This window comes from Glycine max, chromosome 5, assembly GCF_000004515.6.
Source record: "Glycine max cultivar Williams 82 chromosome 5, Glycine_max_v4.0, whole genome shotgun sequence".
Lineage (NCBI taxonomy): Eukaryota > Viridiplantae > Streptophyta > Magnoliopsida > Fabales > Fabaceae > Glycine > Glycine max.
Window position 1 is genome coordinate 34,176,244 of NC_038241.2, and position 23,332 is coordinate 34,199,575.

The 23,332-nt window shown below is 30.9% G+C and overlaps 1 protein-coding gene across 1 annotated transcript; it reads right to left on the reverse strand.

The window, feature by feature from the left end:
* Window positions 1-3,745: 3,745 nt before the first annotated feature.
* On the reverse strand, window positions 3,746-5,836 carry LOC100798174 (F-box protein At1g67340). The gene is made up of 3 exons (XM_003524846.5): window positions 5,133-5,836; window positions 4,875-5,037; window positions 3,746-4,759 (listed from the first exon to the last, which is right to left on the reverse strand). The coding sequence occupies exons 1-3, from the start codon at window positions 5,426-5,428 to the stop codon at window positions 4,034-4,036; spliced, it is 1,185 nt and encodes a 394-aa protein (XP_003524894.1). The 5' UTR covers window positions 5,429-5,836; the 3' UTR covers window positions 3,746-4,033.
* Window positions 5,837-23,332: the final 17,496 nt, after the last annotated feature.

The following is a 23,332-nucleotide window of genomic DNA, read 5'->3' on the forward strand; positions in this document are numbered from 1 at the left end:
ACAGTCCTCGACTATGTTCCCAGCGCCACTAGCAACGAAGCTGCTCAGTCTTTACTAGAAACCCGTCACACCTTGCACTTAAAGCTTAAGCGCAAGCTGCAGAAAGCCCGGGAAAGGATGAAGAAATATGCTGACTCCAAGCGAGACGACGTCACGTTCGTCGTGGGCCAGTGGGTGTATGTCAAGTTACGGCCAGGTCGGCAGACGTCGATCACTGGTTCCATCCACCCAAAGCTCTCTAAACGGTTCTTCGGCCCATTCCAGATTCTCGAACGCGTCGAAGCAGTGGCCTATCGTCTTCTTCTTCCACCTAGGTCGCAGATACACCCAGTATTTCATTGCTCTCTCCTCCGCCCCCATCACGGTCCACCACCCACCACCACTTACGAATGGTCCTTACAGGTCCACGATAACCAGCCCCTTCGACGGCCACTATGCTTCCTTGCTTCTTGGCTCGACCATTCCACTAATCCACCATCCCGTATGGTTCTTACGCAGTGGAAGGGTGAACCACTGGAAGATACCTCATGGGAAGCATGGTCTGAATTGTGCAAAACTTACCACCTTGAGGACAAGGTGGTTTTTGGGGCGGACGGTAGTGTTAGCATCTCCGATGACGACTGCAACATCTCTGGTGACTGCAGCACCGACGACCGTCACACACCCAACCCGAGACCAGCGCGCATCAAGGGAGCTCCTACTCATCTGAAAGATTACTACGTAAACCTGCACACATGATAGTAAGCAGTTGTGCACGTGTGGATTAAGAAAGGACATGCACATGATCCAATTAGTTAGTAGTAACAGAATTAGTTAGTTAGTTGGGCATGTATCACGAGTTATAAAAAGGGAATTACGATTGTAATAAGGACACGTGAATAATAAAGTTCTTGTTAAGGAGTTCTCTCCCTTTCTCGAATAAGGGTGTACCCTTCCCCCTCCCGCGTCCAGGTTCATCCCCTTCGAACCTCTCCTTCTCGAGTTCCTCCTCCCCTCACCACCGCGTTAGCGCCACACAGTCTTCCCCTTCCCTTAACATTGGGAGAAACGCAAATGATTGGTGGCAGGTGGAGGTGGTGTGTTATCCTTTCGATTCTATGAAGTCAGTGAAATGAAATGGTGTTTGAAGAAAAAGAATTTGACAAAAAATCATGTTTTTTGTATGGTCATGATTGAAGGCTTTTCAAGGAGATTTTTGTATCACTTATCAACTTTGGGAAGCTGATCCAAGTGCTTCTCTAGCAAATTTTAAGTTTGTAGGGTGATTAAGTACGAATTTTGGTTTGATTCTAAAATTAAGGTGATGAATCTTTCTTTATGCAAGTTTTGGTGAGTATATATTAAGATTCAACTCCTCTTTGATGTATTAATTTTTGTTTTTGACTGATTTTGCAATATCGAACTATGCAGTGTTGTGAGAATCTAGGGAATATAATTATTGTTAAGCACTTCTTGTGCTATTTAATATATCTATAATTGCAGGAAGGAAAAAAAAGATGAAAGCTGGTTATGGAGCAGCATTTAGTTGCTGATATTCGTACCATATGTCATTTACATATTTTTAATGAATAACTTTGTTAGGTATTGAATCTTTTAAAATTGAATATACTGCTTTGTGAGTTGTAATAAATAATAAATTGGGTCAAATAGAAAGAAATAGAAATAAAGGACCTTTCCAATTGTGTACATAAAACTTAATGCGTATAAACCTACTTATACAACTTCATAAATTCATCAAATCGTACCAGTGATTCTCTACAGATTTTCTCGACATATGTGGAGCCATGGTGTGCCTAGACATAAGGCAAGTAAAACCTTTACTTGAGATTCAATTTATAGGAGAAAAAAACTCTCCAAAATTATTATTAATTACTACTATTTTTTATTTAGAAAAACTAAAAAACACAACTAATGTTAATAGGAAAAAAAATTCCGCCTAAAGTAAGTCCAATATCTTATTATGATATTTATTATATATTTTTTAAAGAGTAACTACTTTATTTATTTCAATAGTTAACTTTTATTATTTAATTAATCACAATTAAAATACATATCTTCTATTAGTTAATATGGTAAACGTTAGAACTAAAAGTACCAAAACATTAATTGCCATCAATGTTAATTACCTATCACACATAAGTTACTTATGAAATATTATCAATAATTCCTATTGGTTTAGTTTAGCACTAATATGTTTTCTTAAAACTGAATTTATTTAATAAAGAGAAATAGCAGCGACATTCTTTCCCATTCTTATCGTGATTGATTGAAATTTGTTGAAAATCACTAATTTTGATAGATTCAATTGTCATTTATTAATTTTCTCTTATTTTAAATGTGGGACTCACCAAAATTGGTGATCACAAAAAAAAAAATAGTCAATAACATAAAGAGTGTAAAAAAATGTTGCTACCATTTCTCTTTAAAATACTAGTCCAGTTCAATAATGTCTAAATAAATATTAAATAGACTAACTTTTATTACTAATTAAAATGAAATAACAAATAGATTAATTATAATAGTCAACTAACTAATTTTACACTTCAGTAAAAAAGTAACTAATTTTATAAACATCAAAGAAAATTATAATATTTCTAATAAATCATTTTAATTAATGCAAAAAACATATCTTAAAAATTATTGTAAGACTATACATAAATTAAACGAGTTAAGGGTATATTTGGTTTAGATAATGAAAATAAAAAAAGAATATATAAGATATGAATCCAACTTAAAAAAAAATATATAAAATTTCTCTTATTTCTCTCCTCTTTCCCTAAATCAAACACAACTTAGAAGATGCCAAAATATCAGTAGACTTCAAACAATATATTATATTGTAGTATGCTTGTTTAATTAGTTTAAGAGTGTTTTAAAAGCAACACCCGAGTTGCTTTAGAATTTTCACATTGAAACGTGAATATACTTCATTAAACATAATTTAGAAGTGTTTCCACAGTTATACTACTAAGTTAAACTATGGACTATATTCGTTATACATGAGCTATATACAGTTCGAGAGAGTTTTCTGAATTTTAGCCACTAAAGCACTTGAACTTTGAAGTAAAAGGGATTTGAAAAAAAACCTTATTAAAAGTATACTGTAAATGGATCACAATTAGTCTTGTACTCAAAGAGCACAGAACTAATAATTATTATTAACTTCACTTAAATATTTTCCGAGCAATTTGGTTTGTCTAGCTCAGAATAAAATAGAAACAAGTTTAACAGTATCTTTCAAATAATTAGTGCCATCAAGCAATGATAGGTTCGTTTGAATCTTTTGCTATTAACACCTTTTTATTTTTCTTTTGATAATTTTCTTTACGCTACTAACAGTTGTTGGATCACATTCACATAGAATCAACCCCCTGTAATCATCTCATGCATGTGAGGGGAGGTAAAATTGTATGAATGCAAATTTGATGTCCGTGAACTTAGATTTATTTTCACTATTCCTTTTTCAACCTTACGCGATGGCGCCGCATTAAATCAATAGAGACAAATCACAGCTCACCAAATCCCAATCTTCAACCAAATCACATTTAATTTTGTCGTATTCCACTAATATCTCAAATCCAAACAAAATAACGTGATTGTAGATAAATGTGCAAAATATATAGTGTTACATTTAAATTTTAGAAAAAACGCAAACTATATTTATGTGAATCTCAAGTTTTAATATAGCACTAAAACTTAAAACTATTAATTAAATTCAAATCAATTAAATTAATAACAAAAATTATAGCAGTAACTAGTAACCTCTTAGTTTTAGCATTGAATTTCTAAATTAACTTTAAACTCCGAAATTGCAAAATAAAATAAAAAAAGAAAAATAATCTCCTCTCGTTTTTTTCGGGAGAATTTTCGACCTATACAAGGAAAAAAGAAAAGAAGCCATATACTCTTTTCTACCTTTTTGAGACGGCGAATAAATCATCACAAGTAATTCCTTTTTTTCTTTCACTTCGCCAAAAATATTCATTTTTCCGTCCAAAGCGACTTCCGTTACCGTTACTGTTGTAAAAATTGTCTAACTATCTACCATAACCTCCACCTCTCCGTCACCGTCGTCGTTACCGACATCTTCGCCGTCCTCCTCGAGCCACCGTTGCACGGGGGAGCACTCCGCCTTGTGCCGGAACTTCCAATCAAGCGCTTGGCACGCGCGTGAGCAATAATTCACCACGCCGCACACAGAACACCTTCGAAACTCGTGCTTCCTCGTCTCGGGCCTCCCGCACCCCGCGTGAGAACAGAGTCTCAGCCCCGGTCCCGGCGAACCGCCCCGCGCGGCGAACCACTCCGCCATGAACAGGCTCGCGGGGTGCACCTCCGGCGCCGGTACGTTGCATCCGAAATCGCTGAGAAGCGGACACCCGGACCCCTGCCGGAGCTGCTGCGGCTGAAGATTCCAACTCAGCCAGGTGCGCGCGGCGGCGCCGGTAGACAGCACGGCGGCGAGCTCGCGCGCGTTTGCCTGCACGAGGAACCGCCGTCCCTCGGCGATGTTCTGCCGCACGCCGTAACCGTCCTGCAGGCAGTGGCCGAGTTCGCGCATCGCATCGACGTGGCCAAGAAACGCCGCTCTGGCGCACAGCGCCACGCCGGCGCGTAGGTCCTTGTCGCTCTTCGTGCCACCGCTGCCGTTGAACTGAATCACGGCCAGCGCATACAGAGCCCGCGCGTGAGAGTTAATGGCCGCCTTCGCCATAAACGACGCGCCGCTCCCTCGGTTTTGCAAACAGTAGAACCGAATCTGCACAAACAGAAACCAAATCAACAAATTTAGATTCATCATTCATCAATAACAATAACAAATTGTTCACACTTGGCAGTTTTTTTAATTAATTAGTATTATTATTAGTACTAACCATGCCTAAAGTATAGCAAGCTTCAACGTTTCCGGCATCGGCACAGTGTTTGAGGAATTTGTGTGCCGAATCGCACCAATCTCTTGCTTTAATAGTGAAAGTTTTCGGCGAGGCTTTGGATAATACAAGCGAATGAAGTGCTAATCTGTTTAATCTTTTGCACCTGTTGTTTTTCAAAAAAAAAAAAAAAACACAGAATAAAAAATCCGTTCAAAGAAATGTGGGAAGGAGAAGAACGAGGGTTGAGTAAATACGCACGTGATTAAAATATTGACGAAATCGGAAGGTTTAGTGGCGGTGGAACTAAGTTTGCAGAAGATGGAGATTACGAGGTCGTCCGGCAAAGACTCGAAAAATTCGTAATCAGCGCCGGCGGTTTTCTCCGGCGTTTTCTTCTGCCTTTTCCGGCTGTAAATAATGGAGTCTCCGGCGGGGACATGCATATGCATATGCATGTGCATGTGCAGATCCTTGTTTTTTTTCTTGGAAACCCTCGCATCGGAACACATCCTTGAGACTACTCCAGAGTAACACGCTCCTCTCCTTGTTCTCATGTCCCTAATTAATCCACTCTGGTTCCTTTTGTTGTGTCTCTCTTTTGAGAGATAAAGAAGGTAGGAAAACCTAGGTAACAAGTTATATGTTATATATAAGAGGGGTAATGTAATGTATTGAATCTCCAAACCCGGACCACAACATCATCAACGACACAGCCGAAGGCTTTTAAATACTTGTTTAAGAATGTGTAAAAATTAACCGGACATAAGAAATATTTAGGTGGGACCCACAAGTAGTTAATTACTGAAAAAACCCTAATGTTGTCGTTTAGGCTGGTCAAACGTCGTTGATCTAGATCCGCACCATGGTCGTGCCTTAGTTGATTGATGCTGTGAATGTTAGAATTGAAAATTGGATCTTATTTTGTACTGCCAAATGCTTCTCCTTTGTCTGCATTTTGATTTTGAACAGTTCTTCCTTCTTTGTCTCTCTTTCTCTTTTTATACTAGTACGGGAGAGAGACAGTAAAAATGGTCGAGTTTGTTTTAAAAGCGGTTAAATTTGTTGGGAGTGAAACGACTAACTTGAGTTATTTGAAAATTCAACTTCACCCCAGGTTTGAAACAGCATACGCGATTCTCGCTTGCGCGTGAGACACACATGTGTCGTTTGGTGCGTGTCCCTTCGGAACGTGTTTCAGCAGTCAGTGGCATTGGAGTGGGCAATTTCAGGTACCGAATCCTGGGCACTCGTTTAAGACAAAACTCATTTCGAGGTCAAAACTACGATTCAACAACTGGTTCAGTTACACTCATTCCTCTCTTCTACTAGCTTATCCCTTTATTTTTTGTTTTTATGGTCACATTCCCATCCCAATTTTTCTTCCTTTTTTTTTAAAAATCTTTATTGCTCTAATTTTGTACCTGCGTGTAAGAGATGGGTGATAGCAAAGTAAATGGCAATAACTACTATTTTACGAAATATTGTCAGAAAAAGCAATTTTGTTTTGACATGTTTTAATTTTTTTATACTAATATCTACGTTAGTATAATCTAAATAATTAACCTTATCTTATACAATTAAAATTTATGATAAAATTATCGTTATCTTAAAACTTATAATTGGATTAAAACTTCTTATATTAATCTTACAAATGTATTAAACGTTTTCTTATATTAATATAAAATTATTTATTATCTCGTTTTATATAAATTAAAATTAATGTAATATTAACATTTTAAAATATATTAAAATATGAATTATTTGATTATTTTTTTATGTTGTTGTTCAATATTAACAAAATTTGACACAACAATCTTAATAATATATAGATATAATTGAATGATTTGATAAATAAAATTTACATTTTATATTAAATTATATAAATGATGTAATAATTGTTAAATGATATTCGGTATAATTTGATTTTTCTCATAGGTTGTATATTTAATTTATAATAAATAATAAGTATTTTAAATGTAAGTATAAAATTACTTTTGATTATTGTAAATTTTTAAAAAATAGTAAGATTTAATTGAAAGATAAAGATAAAAGATAAAAGATAGGAGTGTAGATTAAAAATAATATTCAATTAAGGAAATTAAATATATTGATAGAAAAAGAGTGCAATTTGAGATAATTGAGAGTAGATGTATTTGTGGAATAGATTTGTCTATATTTGTATAAAAAAAATTAATTGATTTAAAACTTTATAATCTTTCAAATAAGACTATAGTCAACTCAAAACATAATACGTCAATCTTAACTCGATTTATTAACATAATACATAAATTAGATAAGGATACGTTAACACTGGATAAAAGTTTAAAAAATTATATCAAATCTAAATCGGTAATACAAATTAATCTTAGATAAGGATACGTTAACATTTTGATGACATATGTTGTTGTGTAAGTCTGTAAGACCATCTGCATTGCAAGTATCCAACACAGTATATGAGAGAAAATAATCTGTAGTTATATTGCATGAGAATCGTATCCTAGATGTGTTTCTCAAATAAGAATCGGTTCCTACTCGTGTCATAGTGGGGCATGTATGACGTTTTTTATTAAAAAAATGAGAAGTGAATTGTCTGCCTGTGTAACCGTTGGCAAATTTGATTTTTTTTGCAAATTGGAGCACGTATTCTACCGTTTGAATTTGAACGTTATTTTTTCACTTGTTTTTTTACCGCTAATATATTAAATATCACTATTATCATGTATATAAATGTAAGTAACATAATTTTTTTTACACGTTCATTCTTCTAAAAGTTGTTCTTTTACTCAAAGTTCAATCTCATCCAATTTGTTTACTCACATATCCCAAATCATCAACTTCCTCCTTTATTTATTTTCATCTAATAGATCCAAATCAATTCAAACTCAATTATTGGTTAAATTTAATGCAAAAATTTAATTATTATTATTATCTTAGTTTCAATTTTTTGGACGCAATTTTTTCATAATTTTAAATAAAACTTAATTTGATTTTTGTATTATCTAAAAATACTTTTATAAAATTTAGTTTCTATTTTGTATTATCAATAAAAATATTTTATGCCGTGATAATTTTTTTTCATATTTCCAATTATTTTTTTAAAATTATTTTATAAATATGATAATTATAACTAAACAAATAAATTATTAATAAAATGTAAGGATATGAGGTTTTTGGTAGGATCCAATTAAGAACCCAACCAAAGGTATTGGACCGGAGAGAATAGGTGTTTATGAAGTGCTTAATTTGGAAAGAGTATAAATAAGTAAAATGTGTACAAGACCCATTTAAGCACCTCAAATTAGTCTTTTTTTTTAAATATCATAATTCAATACGAGGCGTAGATCATGTAATATTGTATAATCCAGTTTATCTATTTCTTAAGCAAACATCAAAATAAACGAGATCAATATCTCATTCTCATTTGGAATGTCATGCATAATTCTCTTACAATATAAAGAGAATGCACAAATATTAGTCGTGTATGAAGGATGGACAAATCTCATATAGACCACTCACATCCCAATTCACTATTTGTTTTATATCCATTAACCAACTTCATAATCACCTTTTCATGGACAACATTTAATGACATTAAAACACACAACTCCTAATGTAGGAATTCTAATGACTTTAGGTTCAAGGAGTGACATCAGAATAAAATTGAGAATCGCTTAATTTTCTAATAAATTTTCACATCATATCAATCAAATAAAAGACTTGATATCTCATATATATATATATATATATATAACCCTTGATACATGGTCACAAGTCTACTCGCATGTCAATTGATTATCATTGTCCTTATTAACAATAGTACTTGATTAGGGATGGTTAAGAATAACATCAAAAAAATTATTCAATAGAGTTTCTTATGACTGGAATGATAGAAAACATCCATGTTTCTCTTTTTCTTGGTAAGAAAGAAGTAGCTAGGATTCATCTCCCCCACGGTCTCCTTTTGGTGGACTCTCTAATTGCGAGATCCACACAATCAAAAAGTAATAACGAATGGTGGAATAAAAGTGCTAACATGCAAAGAATGGAAATGGCGACAACCCTCTTTCCATCCCCTGTCAGTGTAAGAAGAGGAATCAAGACAAAATAAATGAGATGCTTCTTCTCAATAAGCAAAAATAAAATATAAATGTAAACCATAAAGTAGTGACCTTTAGGATTGAAGCCAACAACTTTTAATATGAAGAAAATTCATAAATATTTTTATACTTAAAACGTACTTTAGCAACTTGCTTTAATATATTTGGATTCTGCTTACGATCAAGTTTCTCCTAAAACATGATCCCATACTAATTATTATTATTATTATTATTTTTACAGATTTCAATCTCAACTCAACTCTAGCAAGGAATTCAATTTGGATTTCCTTTTACCCTTTTTATGAGCCGATCCTACACTTGGTCATTTTATAGATTTCAATTTTGACAGATCTCGAATAGTGGGTTCTACATGTTTACATTTTTGCCCCATTATTCTTTGATAAAGTATTTCTATGTATCGCTTTACTAGTGTGTTTGGGAAACCATCAAAATTGTTTATATGGCATCCAAAATTATAGTGGAAAATTGAAGAAGTAAAAGTAATTATTTATTATTTTGACTTTTAACATGAAATTGGAATTGATTATGTAAAAATTAAATTTAATCCAAATACACTATGCAACAAATCCATATAAATTCCAACAAATAATTTTGCAAACCATAATTTCGTTGACGATTGTATTCATTTTAATAAGAATTTTCGTCGTCAAATGTCAGTGTAACGTATCATTCCCATAATCTTGGTTAAAACTAAAAAATTACGATTTGATATAAAAAAAAAACCATTTTTATTTCTATTTAAATAATGATTTTTTTAGCATACGTAGTAAAAAAACAACTCGATAGAAATTTAGTTATATTCTCTATGTAGATGGAATTTAATTTATATTTTCTAAATACCGTATTTTTGCCCAGTTTATTTATTTGCCCTAAAAAATAGATGTTTAACCTTATATGTTTAATGATTCTTGCATGGAAGCGTGGCTTACGGGGAACCTCCGTTGGACCTTAACGTAACAACCGTAAACAAACAGTGTTGTCGCCAGTAGCTAATGTGTCATGTTGTCTCAGCAGTTGTAACTTGTAGTCGAGTATGGAAATAATGGTATAATGGTTTTATAAACTCATATCTTTAACACATTGATTAAGTAAAAAATATTCATTATAAAATAAATTATGAATAATATAATTTTTTTGCTTTCTTAAAAGTTAGAAATGATGTATTGGGAGATGAGGACAATGTTTGAGTCCATAACATCTCATCAGCTAGATGGGCAAATGGGATTATAGCAAGTCCTACTACTCTATCTATAAATATTTTATCTCACAGCCTATGAGCCTACTACGATCTATCCACGCCATACCCTACTATTTGCAATATTGCTCCCATGACATGAGATCTTTCCAATTTGGATTAGCCATCTCCACTACGCGACACATCCACACATACATGTTTAAGCACTTATAATAATACTTGTTTAAATTTTTTATTAGATAATATTAATACCTATGTTAGAGTTAGAAATTGAAGATTTAGTAAGGTAGGCAGCCAGATTGAGCATAACAAATATATATTCACTCACGTCTTTTTGAGGTTAAGTTTTAAGTAATCGTAAACTGTCTAACTAATTAAGACGATTGAGAATAGTGTATCGATCATAATAAGATAATTGAGTCTCTAATATTATATTTGAAACCTTAAATCTAATTATATTTCATAAATTAGTATGGTACTCTTGTTTATGCACCAGTGATATCCATATTTATACACGTTTTAAAAGTAAGTACGCAATTTATTAAAGTCATTATAAAAAATGATCACCTTTTATCATTCTAAGTTCAAATGGATTCTAAAGTTTCATGAGGATTTTAGTGCTTAATAACGGAGAAAATAAAAATGCAGTGCAGTGTAGATATTATATCTGACGTTAAATAAATAAAAATCTGACATTAAAATAATAGAGTACTAGAAAAACAAATATGCATTTGAAAGCAAAGGTGGAGAGGAGAGCCGTGACCCGCTGGCTGCTACTCTTTGTGATAAATAAGATATGCATCTTATCCGCATTTTGTCTTTTTATTATTTTTCATCCTCCTTATTCTCTTGTGTTTTTTCCTGCCACTAAGAAAGGTTACCTCTCTTTCCCATTTTTTTCTTTCTCTTATGTGACGTGTACATATATGTCAATTGTCCACATGCTTTCTTCTGTTAACATCTCTGCTGCTGGAAACAACAATTGAACTGAAGGAATAAAGAAAAAAGCTACTTAACAGGGAATCGAGTAAGTAAAAGATTGCGAATAAATGGATTGTGTCACAAGTTTTTTTTTTTTTAAAGAAAAAATCTCCATTAATCCTTATAACCTGAAAATATTGATACCTAATTAAAATGATTTCATACTGATGAAATGTCCCCTCATTTTCAATCTAAAAAAATAAATAAGAAAAACTGTGAAATCTTACTCTAAATTCATGTTCAACAGTTTAATTAAGACCTAATTTTGATCAGTTTCAACAATTTTTTTACACTTCCAGGACATCATCACCTCTGAACAATTTCTATGTAATCTCAGCCATTCATAACAGAAGCATCATACTGCATACAAAATACTGCAAGCCAAAAAAAATGGCCGCTGGTCTCCTCCTCATCACAGTTGCAGAAAGCACATTTGCAATCATATCATAGTTTATATCAAATATTCCTCTTTCTTTTATCAATAAATATTCGATCTCCGAGCACAAGCTGAAACTTTTAAAGGATTTTTATTTTATCAAAATCTTTTGAACAAAGATTTGTCGACCACTTCACTAATGGTTTGTACTACATCAATTTTGGATTTAACAGTACACAGTTTCCTGATAAATCTATCCAGCTTTCACTTTCAGGAACTTGCAAAAAGCTTGGCTAGAAAAAATAATTGATCACAGTACTGAAGCCCATGAAGTCATTGCGTCACAAGTTAATATAAAAAATGCTAGAGGCAAAATTGAAGACTCCACGACATCGCATGATTGCTTCATCGGTTCATTAGTTCATCCATAATTCAGCACATTAATGTATTGAGACAAAAAAATTTCTATAAAAAAACATATAGTATTAACATTTACGCATTAAATTTGTTTTTTAAGTATAAATCGTGAATTCATATTAATAACCAGATACCTATTAGATATATTGTATTTTGAGAATGAGTTTAGGTTATACTACCTCCTGTCTTCTTTTTAAAAATAAAAAATAAAAAGCAAGTTTGAGAATATTTTACACTTAATTTTTTCTTATAAAAAGGACACGAGGAAGTATTTTAGATCGTTTCAACTTAACTCAATGGCGTATATTGTAAAAATATACCTTTATTTTAATTATATACTTCTTTAATTCTAGGATTTAACTACATAAAATATTAACATTAATATATTATGTCATTAACTTGAATTGACTTAGTCTTATCCCGTATATATATTCAAGTCTTAGGATGTTTTGGATTTTTAGTGGGAGGATTCAAAAAGTATTTTGACAGTTAAATTAGTTTAAAGACATGTTTGATTATTCCTCCAAAATATATTTAAGACTAAATCTTAATTTACAAATTTAATATGATCAGAAGAAATAAGACTTGAGATATTTGTATAAACTTAATTTACAAATTTAAGTTTAACGCAAACTTAAATTTATAAATTTTAATACGATGAAATTCAAGTTTTAAAAATTGACCCTATCACATTTTCAAACTAGGTAATGAAAAAGATAAAATTCATAAAACCGTTCTAACTCATTCCACAAATACCCCATACTTGGTTTAAAACCATGTAAATTGACTAATTCGAGAGAAAAAGAAAAGTGTATAGATTTTAATCGTTTTGTGATTTAGAACTAATTACCGTTTAACCAAATATACTATGTTTGATTTACAGTTAAAAATAATATAACACACATTTCAATACAAATTTATCAGATAAAAATAAAATAAAATAAAAAAAAGATCTTGATGCATTAACAAAATAACTTTTGTCACAAATAGAATTTTGTAACAGCAAATCAATCAATATGTTGACTGATAAATTGCCTAAGAGATGGGTTGTTTGTTAGGAGTGAAGCTATTAAAAAGGTAGGTTAAGGCTGGAATATATCTTGTCCAAGTAATGTCCAAAGAGTAGGGGGAATGTTATTGCAAAATTGCACATCTTTCTTACTTTCTCCTAATTTTGGACAGAATCTCTGAAGTTGTAAAGAGAGAGATGTTAAGTGGGGTCCCTTTTTTGTTGGGAGGTTTCTGGACAGGTAAGTTGTTCCCTCTCATTGATGCACGGCTCTTGTCGAAACATGCCACGCGGATGCATTTTCAGGCACATCCTTACGGTGCTGTCACTAGCCTCACATGCCACGCAAGACAAATTTTGAAGACGAGTACATGCTAAGTGTCGCAACGCCCACCCTCTCACCCTTCATTTTTCCTTTAAACCAAATGAAGGAAAAACGTATCAAACAATACTACTACACTCACTATTTATTGCTTCTTGTCTCTGTTTCTGTATAACTGTCGTACGTTAATTTTCTTTTTCTAACAAATTGCACTTGGAAACGTAGAGTTTTGTTTCTTCAATGGTTGATATTTTTTCCTTCTTGCTTGAGACCAATTATTCTGTCTCTTGCTTCATGTATCGCAATTAATAGGGAGAGTTGGTATATTAATGGTATACGTATGATTTCTGAATGTTTGTGTAGATGGTATTAGCATTCATTTAATAAAGATGATGCAAATATCAAATATGCGTTGTTCATGGTATTTCATAATGCAATATTAATTTCTAAACCATGTATACGTGTTGGTACGTAGATCCAAAAGTTTTTAACTGTACCAACTTTTTTATAAAAAAAAACATTAATAATAGAAATTGTGTTTTGGTTTAGATCACTTCTCTTATATATAGTCAAAGGTCTAAAGTTTGATATGTATTGCTCCCTCTGCATTCATATGTAAACAAAAAAAAAATTAGATATTAGATTTAAATATAAATAAATTTAATTAATTTTTTTGCATTTAATATTATTATTTTTAAAACACATTTTATTTTATTTTGAATGACTCATTTTTATTCATAATAGTAAATTTTAATAAATGACATTTTAGAAATAATTTTATTTTTTTACTTAAATTTAAAAAAATTAAATAATATCAACTAAATTTTTTAATTAATATGAAATTGATTATTTTTACTTGTACACAAAACTAAAGACAAAATTTCTTTTCACAATTTTCACTCCCCAAAAAATTGATGCAATCAAATCATATTGTCCATTTTTTTATGCATACTCACAATTTGTCATAGTTTATTGCAAGAAAGTGGATCGTACAACATCATATATACTCTAGAAGTATGTCCTTGCATTTCTTTTTTAAATTGTCCCACGGGGCTTCGCATATTTTACATCTTAAATAAATAAATAAAAACAATTCTTGTACTAGTCTGTGTAAAAAACTTTGCTTACCAATGCTATATATTGATAAAATCCTAAATTATAAAGGAAGCAGACTCTACTCTATGGTTCAACTGAAGTTAATAATATTGGAGACACTCCTTCCTAGTACTACTAGACGGGAAGGTGAAAGTTCACACTAAATTCATCATAACGACTTGTATCAACCGATGTTAGCTAATCATATGTCAAATCAAATAAAAACGTAACTACGTAACTAACATACAAGTGTATTATTAATAATAATATTATTAGTATTTACATTTGATCGATTGTATTTTCTTTAAGTTTTTAAAATTATTTAAGTATTTCTATTTTAAAAATTAAACAAATGTAAGGACTCAACTATTTTGTTTCTATTTAGAAATCTCATATTTTCTTTTTCTATCTAAATGATCGGAGGAGTCTATGTTAGGTTTGATATATGAAACAATGTTAAAAATTTGTAAGTTATAAATATAGTAAAAAAAATAATAATTTGAAGGATTTGTAAAATGGAATATTAAGGTTTGAATGCGAAAAGTATTGTTTTTTTTTTTGTTTAAATGAAATTTGACGTTTTGGTTGATGGTTCTTAAATACAAAGTTAAAAAAATTTAACCAATTCAGTTTATAAAAACTTTGAGTAGAAAATGACATTTTAAGATTTTTATTTAAATGAAATTAAAATGATGACATGATTAAATTTGCCTAATATTTAAATAGATAAATTTAATTTTGTCTAACAAAAAATGGAGAACGAATATCATGATGTGGTTAAATGGAAATTAAACTAACGTATGATGTGGTTAAATGGAAATTAAACTAACGTACTTTTTGCTAAAAGAACTAATGAATAACTACCAAAGTTAAAGAAAAATTTATTGTGATATTTGTTATTTACTTTTTTTAATCTTATTTTTCCTTCTGGTTAATCATAATTGATTATTAACTATTATTTTATCCTGAATGATCCACAACATATAAATGTTCATTTTTATATAACTAAAATTTACAATAAATAAATATTTATATAAATTATATTTTAAATTTACAATAAATAATTTATATTGTGATATATGATTATTTTTATTTATTGATGATTTCTTAAAAGAATGATTGAAATATAATTTTAAAATAAAAAATAAAAAGATTAAATTGAAAGAGATAAACGATAAAAAAAAAAAAAAGTATATGTAACAACTTTTATAAATAATTCAAACATCATCATATATATCTAGTATATTTACTAACATAATGATCCCTAACTGTCTCCTAGAATTTACAATTTTTGTTGACTCAATCTTTCTTATCTTTTTTCTTAACTTAGTTGAAAGAATATGACCTTTGATTAAAATTTGACAACGATGGCCACCACCAAAATAGCCATTAGATAGGGGTTCATCTGCACGAATTATATATATGTGGTTATATAATGAACCTTTATCAGGCATCGAAAGGGAAATCACGGACAATGGCACTGGATTATTTTGAGACCTAAAAGCGGGCCATATTTTGCTGGGGGCAAAAGAAAAAATAATATAAAAAGATGTGTTGCATTTCCATATGTCACATGACCCATTCATCCCGCAGTAGCTTTTCTAATCAGTTAGGTTGACTACGTGCCCCCTATTATTGCCAGTCATGGAAGAAGTAGCGCACACCATGCATGCACTGCACCAACTTCTAACTCAATTGGTGTTTTGAATCACTGTGCGCAGAATAATATTTTTTATTGTTTTCATATTAATCTAACTTAACTAAAATTATCTTTAATAAAAAGATACATGTGATCCAAACGTTACTCGTTTTATTTTATATTTTGTTTCTAGTATTAGTCATAATTTAATCAGTATATAAATCCCCAAGCACATGCAACGTTTGGCCAAAGTTAAACATAAAGTTAACGTACCAAACAGAAAAGGTTAATTTGTGCTATGATTGCGTCCACGAATGCGGGTGATGAGAATTGCGATTTGCGAGTTGGGAGGAGGTTGAGATATTTTTAGAGTCTGTGTGATGGGTGATCATGGGTTGACGTACAAATATGTCAATCTCATTCCTCAATCCGTACGCTGCAGAGATCGATCGATTCGGTACTAAGAAATTATTTAAAAAAGGGATTAAACTAACAAGTGAAGCAACAAAGATCACTTCATTTATAAACCACTGCACGGTGCATGCCTCCATATATATCTATATCTCATCACTGAAGTAAGTGTGAGGAGTTTGGAGACAAATGCAGAGGATGTTGCTTAACGCATTTGCCAGATACTACCACTTGTTCGTAAGGGTCCCTTTGGTGACTGGTGTGAGCATGTGCACGTGATACACCATCTAAACTAAACCAAAGCAAAAACGACGGTTGAGTTGAGTTGAGTATGGCCTAAGCTACATATTGCTTGTTTAACTAGTTTTACACATGTGTTATGTACAAGTGTCATATCATCTCATTTATTGTAAAACCACCTCAACTTCAATTCAAACTTGTAACTATATATATCCTTTCCTTTGAGCCTACCTGGTTAATTGTTTCAGATTGTGGTAAGCCACCAAAATAATAAACCAACTTATTCATTTTATTTAAAGTAATGAAATTAAAAGATTATAATATGATTATTAATTGTTATGATTTTAAATAGTATTTCGCAATTACAATCTGTAATTAAGATCATAATGTTAATGTATTTTGACTCATCATAACTACAATTGTCATCATATTAATTGTATTTTTTTTGTTGTAATTATTCATAATATACAATTTTCTTAACTCACCACAATACAGCTATAATGATAACTGTGATCGCAATTTAAGATCATGCATGGTTATTGTTTTATTATTATGAACAACGTATACTTACTAATAGTAATATACAGCTACAGTAGTCAGATTGAGGTCAACGCGAGGGACGGCAGAGTTGTCGGTTCCCATGCTGCATGCAGCCAAAGACTCTTCATTGTACTGTAACTTTTGTAATCAATCAGGAACCACTGCACTTTTTACCCCTTGTAGATTAATTTGCTCTCAGCTGAAAAACGAGTCATATCGACAATATATGTATAAAAAATGTACAACCGACAATTAACTATAACCATATATGTATAACGTACACGTACGTATGTATATTATGCAGCTACCTAGAGATAGTCTTTCGTGTTGCACACCTTTCTCTTCTCACATTATTGTTTAGGAAAAAACATAGCAATAATTAAGAATCTCATCTTTCCCAGTTTCCCTTTTCTCTAGCTAGGGCTGCTAATTAATCAAACTATCACATAGAATTTGGTTTGATAATTAATTTATAGAATTTGATTTCTGAACTTTTAAGTTGAAAATTAATGGAGCTCGTTAAGGAATAACTGAATAAGGATATGAACTAAACTTGAACTGTATTCTGTTTCTAGTTCATATTTTGATTTTAAACAAATGTTTAATTTAAATCTGTCCAAGATTTAAATAATTTTGACCAGTGACTCATGCAATTTGATATAATAAGTTAAACCCAAGCGTAAAATTTTGATTAAACTGAAATCGAGTTGTGAATGAGCTAATTCTTACTAAGATGAGTCAAATTAATTATTTAGGTCCTACTTTTTTCCTTTTTATTTTTGTCTAAATGTTATTTTTGATCCATCATATTTAGTGTTGTTTTTATTTTGATGTATTAAGTTTTAAAAGTTTTTTTTGATTTTTTATGTTTTTAAAATTTTCATTTTAATTTTTTTATGTTTTCTAAAGTTTTCATTTTAAACCTTTATGTCTAAAAAAATTTATTTTAATTATTTATATTTTTAAAATTTATATTTTAATCTTTTAGTTTTTCAAAAGTTTCATTTTACTTGTTTTTATTTATGTAAATAAAGGTTAGTATCTCATTAATACTTAAATTTGCAACCTTTATCTATTAATTAATATTACTGTGTCACCTGATAGTCATACTGCAATCCACCACCAATATAAATTTAAAATGTTGGATTTCAAATGAAAAGCTTTAGATTTGATGTTGATTAAAATAAAACTTATAAAAATATAAAGGATTAAAATAAAAATTTTAAAATTAAATATATCAAAATAAAATAACACTAAAATATAATGGACAGAAATGTATAATTTAACCTTTATTTTTTGCTCAAATTATTTTTGGCCCTACCCTTTTTCCCTTTTCTAATATTTTCTCCGGAAAGAAAGCGGAAGGGTAGTGCAATTAATATGTACTCTCTCACTTGTCGTTGTAGAAAAGAAAAATATTTGTACTTATCTATCATTTTTTAAAATTAATTATAACATAATATTAACGATAATTTTCTTATTTAGATCTTTATATATATATATATATATATATATATATATATATATATTAAATTCACGGGATGGATCATTAAACAATAATATAAAAAAATCCGAAGTATTTGTTACTCACAATTTTCTTGTTCACTCTAGGTAAGAGAAGGGGTCAAAAGGGCAAATTTATTACTACACCGTACAACAAGCATGTGAACGTTGCTTTCTTGGTTTGAAAAGTTGCGAGGATGTATACTACTGACGCCACCTACCGAAACCCTCAGATTCCACGTATTGGCATTTAGCGGCAAGCAAATACTAGCAATCTCATCATATTAATTGTTGATTCGTCCACTTTACTCTTTAATGAAAGAAAAAAAAAATCTTATTGGCAGTGAAGTGGTAAGAGATTTTTTTTCCCATTCATTATTAATTTTGTGCCCAACTTAGAGTAACTTGATGGGGCGAATCAGACAGATATCATGTTATCAATTGGCGAATCTGAATCCATAGCTTGGATAAATAAACTATACAACATGCGGTTTTCTTCAATTTCTTGCCAATTGAATTGAATTGATCAATTCTCACGACTTTGGCCGTGTAAGCAAGAAGTTGCTTTATGCCTCCCAGTCCTAGGACAAACTACCATTCCATGCTTCCCTTCAACTTTACGTGCATGGTAAGTGAACTTGGCCAAATTTAACTACAAACACACGCAGACAAACGAAGGAAGCGCCCTAAAAAAAAAAAGAGAGAAAATAACAAACAAAACACAAATAAAAGGTCTCTGAGTGAACTTGGAAAGTTGGAACCTGCGGGCTCTTAACCAAATGCGACCCTAGTCATTATGTTCCCGCAACCTCTACGCTTTTCTTTTTAAAGGGACAAAAACGATAGTACTATTTGACTACTTGAGCCAATTCTTTTAAGCCACGTAGAAGAATATTAACCTGGGGTTTCAATTTTACAATTTTGCAATTGAAGCGAGCTACTAGTACCATTCCTCATCTCAGATTTATTTTAACGGGTCTGGAAAAATTTGTGGGAGAAAATAGATAAGGTTAAGATGGCGAGTGGGTGGAACACAATCATTGCAATTCAAATCTCATCCCCACACAAGTCCAGTATATTGTGAATGGTGGGGAATATATCATATATGTGTATCTCAAGCTCATTACCTATTTCAAAGTAGGTCAAGGAAAATAATAGAAAATTAAACAATTAAAAAACAATACATGACCACACACACAGTCATTAGGCTTCACTATTTATGTATATACATTGTATCACTATTTATTTAAGGTGTGTAAAATTATTGCTAAATAAGGTATTTTAGTTGGGATCAAGCTTGTGTAAGCTTTCCTGGGGGTTTCTAGGCTCTAAATAAATTGTTCCTCCACCAAAAAAAAAAATATATGCATGTTACTATAGGCGTATTATTGAGTTTTAATTACCAACTTATTTAATAAGGTGGCAAACGGGTACTTAAAAACAATTTCAGTTATTAGGAAATAACAAAATTGACGACCAACAAAGTGGGATTTGATTCTTCAACGCTAGTTTTAGCGATGAAAACAAAGGCTAAAGTTTCAAGCATTATACAGGAATAACGGGTCCTTTTATTAATTAATTGTACTCGTTGAGTAAACTAAGTTAGACAATACACAGAAAATGTTTCATAACGCATAGTCGGTGACTTACCCTTACCAAAGATCCCGCTATTGGCATGGCACTATAAATGCACTTTGTAATACATTGGTTAGTTTTCCTTTTATTTTATTATGACTTTAAATTTATACTTTAATGTATGGTTGATGGCACGCCATCCTGCTATTAGAAGTCCAATTTCATTCGGAAAAAAAAGAGAGGTCCTACTCCTAATTCTTGTTGTCATCCCTATCTTCTCTCTACATATTCTAACTAATGTTTATCTGATTATTCACGTTTTCTATTATTCATATTTCTTTTAAGCTTTAGCGTCAGTTTTAATTAACTAAGTTATCCGAGGAGTTCCCTGCGTCACACTTTCATCCCTTAATATTTGCCAGTACTATACTTATTAATGCTTATTTTTGCAAGTCAAGGCAAACATTACAACTAAAGGAGACAAAGCAATTAAAAAAACTGTGAGAATAAGCTACTAGTTCCTAAGAGGAATAATATAATTAACTGATATTATAGTATTTAAGAGAAAAAATAATGGTTGAATTAAAACGTGATGGCTGCAACAAGTAGCGTAAATTTGTGTCATTCTCATTCCTGAAAATGCTCTTACTTACCAATAAACTATACTAACAAGTAATTGGGATTAGTGAGATTTTAGCGTAATGAACCAAAAATGGGATTAAGGAGAGGGAACCAATGTTTGAGTTATGATGTTGCTTAAACGCATTTTAGCCTCTGCTTTGGGTCCCTTTCCTTCCTCGTATACCGAGCACATATCCCACTGAGCCCTACACGTGCTGGACTTCTGGCCCAGTGTTTTGAGTAATTTTGAAGCCATCTAACATTCTCTGTTATTTTCACTTCCAAGAATTAATTATTATATTATGTCAGTTCACTCAAAAGCTTTTTCCTTTTATTGCTACCACTATTATTGTATGATACTAATAAAATACTATACTAAAATGAGAAAAAATAATGATTATAAATAACAAAAAAAGGCCTACCATGAGCAATAGATGGTCAAAAGTCAAATGTGCAAAATTGGCTTATGGCTATACCTACACCCACTAATGCTTCTCTTTTTAACTGTCATGATTCATAGTCAACAGAGAATAATTTCGGTGTCGATAAAACTTTGTAAAGGAAGAAAATCTGAAAGTTGGATAATAATGAAGGGTAAAGTTAAAAGCATTTCAATTTGAATTTTGCTTACTAGGATGTTGATTCGGAGGCGTCAACTAATTATTTCCAAAGGTATAAGCAAAAAGCTTTGGCAGTTCAAATTTGAGAAACCAATGCGATATGCTGTAACTTGAATTGCTTAGTGCTGGCAATTCTTGGGACACCCTTTACGTGAATGGTAAGTGAAGTTAACCTCACCGCAATTATCTTATCATGCAAGTGCTAACAGCTGTGTTTTTTAAGAACAAAGGGTTTAACATGATTTTTGGGCTTCACGTTTACAGGTAAGTTATGGTTTACCTTTATTTCTAAAAAAATAAATTTGGAAGGGTTAACTTCATCTTTCATTGAATTAAGATGAAGTACTTATGTCACGAGGCGATTATGTTTAAATTTCTTATTAAGTTAAGTTGATTAGTTGTTTACGTTAAGGATAATAACACACTACTTTACTACTCTAAAGATAAATGTGTGTGATTAATTGGTATCATTTTCTAAATAATAAAGGAATCAAATAATCTGTAAAAAAAATAGGAGCAATTCGGCATAACAAAAAATAACCCTGAATAACCATTTTAATATTTTCATTATTAGAAAATGAAACGAATAATATATATATATATATATATATATATATATATATATATATATATATATATATAATAAAAAATATTATAGAATTCAAAGAAAAATATTTACTAAAAATTCCATAAGAATAATCAGTGATATAAACAAAAAGTTAATTATTATTTATTAAAATTAATAAAATATCATTGTTTCAACTTTCAATATATTATTAAATACTAATTATATAAATAAAATCGACCAAAAGATCATAATAGAATTTATTAAATAAAAATGAAAAAGATAAACCATCCCATTTTTTCATGATTTGAAAAGAATTTGTTAACAAGTCAAAGTAAATTAAAATATATTAATTTTTATTTTTAATTTAATTAATTTATTATAAAACATATATGTAAGTATGAAATTACATACATACTCATATAAAAAATGATTAGTACAAATTTAATTTTAGATACAATTTTAGAATATAAATATTCTTAATTTTGTAAATTTAATTTATACTATAACAACTAAGATACTATAAAATATTTTAATTGCCTTATCCAAAAATTAAAATATATGTTAGATATTTGTGATTGAAAAATTAAATTAATTTGTTGACATAAATTTTAAAATTTCCGCTGTAGCAAAATGAATGCTTGGTAACTTATACAATAATGTCGTTTTTTTTTACAGAATATAATAATGTGGGTTTAGTGATAAGAGATTTAGATATATAACTTGCATGAGTTTATATACAGGGTTTTTTTTCATTTAAAGAAAATGTTTTGTTGACACTGTGATTAGGTCTCAATTAAAATATGGAAACCTCAAATTAGCCTTAGATGGAACTGGTTCTAGCCTTCTAGAAGTGATCACTATATTTGTACCTGCTTTTGTTTTCGTTATACATTATTTTTCAAGGCAGCATGCAAACCCACGTCAGTACATAAAATAACAAGAAAGCATGATAACCAATATTAGAAGGATGTAGCACACATTCCTACCTAAACAAGAAAAAGAAAAAATAAATAACAGCCGGCCACAAACCGAAGACAGATTATCGTGGCCTTTTCATTTTCATCACATCATTATCATAATTTAAAAATGACGAACATGTTTCATGTATTGTTGAGTTTCGGCTTCAATTGTTGCAACTTACATTGTGTATGCATGCATCTCGACAAATATATAACAAGCTATACGTCACCGTTGAGACTTACTTTCTATCTGATTACGCCACAAAATG